Source organism: Hordeum vulgare, chromosome 1H (genome assembly GCF_904849725.1).
Source record: "Hordeum vulgare subsp. vulgare chromosome 1H, MorexV3_pseudomolecules_assembly, whole genome shotgun sequence".
Classification (NCBI taxonomy): Eukaryota; Viridiplantae; Streptophyta; class Magnoliopsida; order Poales; family Poaceae; genus Hordeum; species Hordeum vulgare.
In genome coordinates this window covers 329,335,201-329,337,593 of record NC_058518.1, presented here as the reverse complement: position 1 = coordinate 329,337,593, position 2,393 = coordinate 329,335,201, and the positions used below count along the sequence as shown (strand labels likewise).

At 59.2% G+C, this 2,393-nt stretch overlaps 1 protein-coding gene across 1 annotated transcript; it reads left to right on the top strand.

Moving 5' to 3' along the window:
• On the top strand, window positions 1-2,177 carry LOC123434136 (cytochrome P450 89A2-like). Its single transcript, XM_045115494.1, has one exon. The coding sequence runs from the start codon at window positions 378-380 to the stop codon at window positions 1,947-1,949; it is 1,572 nt and encodes a 523-aa protein (XP_044971429.1). The 5' UTR covers window positions 1-377; the 3' UTR covers window positions 1,950-2,177.
• Window positions 2,178-2,393: the final 216 nt, after the last annotated feature.

Here is a 2,393-nt window from a genome sequence, read left to right as displayed (position 1 = left end):
TTATACAATCTGGATGGTTCAAACAGAGCCTTAATACAGTAGATCTCACGTTGGAGCCGCCCTCACTTTAGGCGTGCATCACGCGTCTAGGGACGCTAAAATCTGAATGGTAGCATGGTCCATTTTGCATCTTGAAAATCAAACACTACGGCTACACTACGGCTACCCCTTGCTTTCAGATGCATCGGATCGCTAACCGATCGCATGACAATAAATAAAATAAACGAAGCCATGCTTGTTGACGTGTTGTTGTCGTCGTTTCCTTTATCCAACTAGCAGTATCTGCCACCGGTTCACTGAAAATCTGAAGCAGATCAGGGCTAAGATGAACTGACGAGACGGAGCAGAACGAAGCAAAAGCGAAGAGATCAATCACCATGGAAGCATGGCTGCTCCTCCCTCTCGCCCTCCTCCTCCCCATCGTCATCGTCCTGCTCGCGCAACGCAGCGCGGCCAAGAATGGCAGCCGAATCCCGCCGGGCCCGTTCTCCTTGCCGTTGCTCGGCAGCCTACTGTGGCTGAGGCACTCCTCAGCCAACATGGAGCCCCTTCTCCGGCGCCTCATGGCGCAGCACGGCCCCGTCGTGTCGCTGCGCGTCGGCTCCCGCCTCTCCATCTTCGTGGCCGACCGGCGAGTGGCCCACGCCGCCCTGGTGGAGCGCGGCGCCGCTCTGGCTGACCGCCCGGCGGTCACGCGCGGCCTTTTCGGCGAGACCGGCCACACCGTCGCGCGCGCCTGCTACGGGCCCGCGTGGCGCCTCCTGAGGCGCAACCTCCTCTCGGAGACGCTGCACCCGTCGCGCGTCCGCCTCTTCGCGCCCGCGCGCGCCTGGGTGCGCCGCGTGCTCGCCGACAAGCTGCGGCCGGAGTCCGGCTCCGGCCCCGGCGTGGAGGTGGCGCCCCGCGGGGTCTTGGTTATGGAGGCGTTCCGGTACGCTATGTTCTGCCTCCTCGTGCTCATGTGCTTCGGCGAGAGGCTCGACGAGGCCGCGGTACGGGCGGTCGGCGCCGCGCAGCGCGACTGGCTCCTGTACGTCGCGCGCAAGACGAGTGTCTTCGCCTTCTGGCCGGCTGTCACCAAGCACCTTTTTCGCGGCCGTCTCAAGATGGGCCTCGCCCTGCGGCGGCGGCAGAGGGAGCTCTTCATGCCGCTGATTGACGCGCGGCGGGAGCGCAAGAAGCAGATCAACCGAGGCGCCGGCGTCGTGTTGCCGATGGCGGAGACCACGTTCGAGCACTCATACGTCGACACCCTGCTCGACATCAAGCTCCCTGAAGAGGGTGGCCGCGCGCTCACGGACGACGAGATGATCATACTCTGCTCCGAGTTCCTTATCGCCGGAACCGACACCACCTCCACCGGGCTGCAATGGATCATGGCTGAGCTCGTCAAGAACCCGGCCATCCAGGAGAAGCTCTATAAGGAGATCGGCGCCACAACCGGAGGCGACCAGGAAGAGGTCTCCGAGGAGGATATCCACAAGATGCCTTACCTCAAAGCCGTCGTCCTCGAGGGACTGCGCAGGCACCCGCCGGCGCACTTCGTGGTGCCGCACAAGGCGATGGAGGACATGGAGATTGACGGGTACCTGATCCCCAAGGGCGCCACTGTGAACTTCATGGTGGCCGAGATGGGCAGGGACGAGCGGGAGTGGGAGAAGCCGATGGAGTTCGTGCCGGAGCGATTCTTGCCAGGCGGCGATGGCGAGGGGGTGGATGTGGCCGGCAGCAGGGAGATCAGGATGATGCCGTTCGGCGTCGGGAGGAGGATCTGCGCCGGACTCGGCGTCGCCATGCTTCACCTTGAGTACTTCGTGGCCAATCTGGTTAGGGAGTTCGAGTGGCAGGAGGTTCCAGGCGACGAGGTGGACTTCGCCGAGAAGCCGGAGTTCACCGTCGTCATGGCCAAGCCGCTATGCGTGAGGTTGGTGCCCCGAAGCAGGAGCTAACGGTGCTTTAGAGTTTAGACAGCCACACTACTTGCTGAACCTGCTTGTCTGAACTGAATGTTCATATGCATCTCAGTGGCTGATGTTCATAATTCATGGAATCTCATCTGATCATATTGACCCTTTTAATGCTTTTGAGTGGGACTGGATTCCCTCAAATGGCAAATCAGGTGGTATTCTGGTTGGGGCTAGAAAAGATAAGGAAAGGCAAGTATGTTATTCAAGTCACTCTTAGAGCATCTCTAACAGCCGTGGAACGCGCTAAAAATCATTTTGCAGCGCACCGAGAGTCTATTTTAGCGCGACGGGAGCGCTGGCTCCAGCGGCCACGGTAAATTTAGCGCATGCGTAGCTTCAGCAGGTGGGCTAAAATGCATAGATAGATAGATTAAACGACACATAGATATATAGATTAAACGATAGATATTTTAGAATACATAGATA

Bases quoted from the DNA above. Each gene is read 5' to 3' on its own strand.
- LOC123434136 (XM_045115494.1), top strand. From the start codon at position 378: ATGGAAGCATGGCTGCTCCTCCCTCTCGCCCTCCTCCTCCCCATCGTC.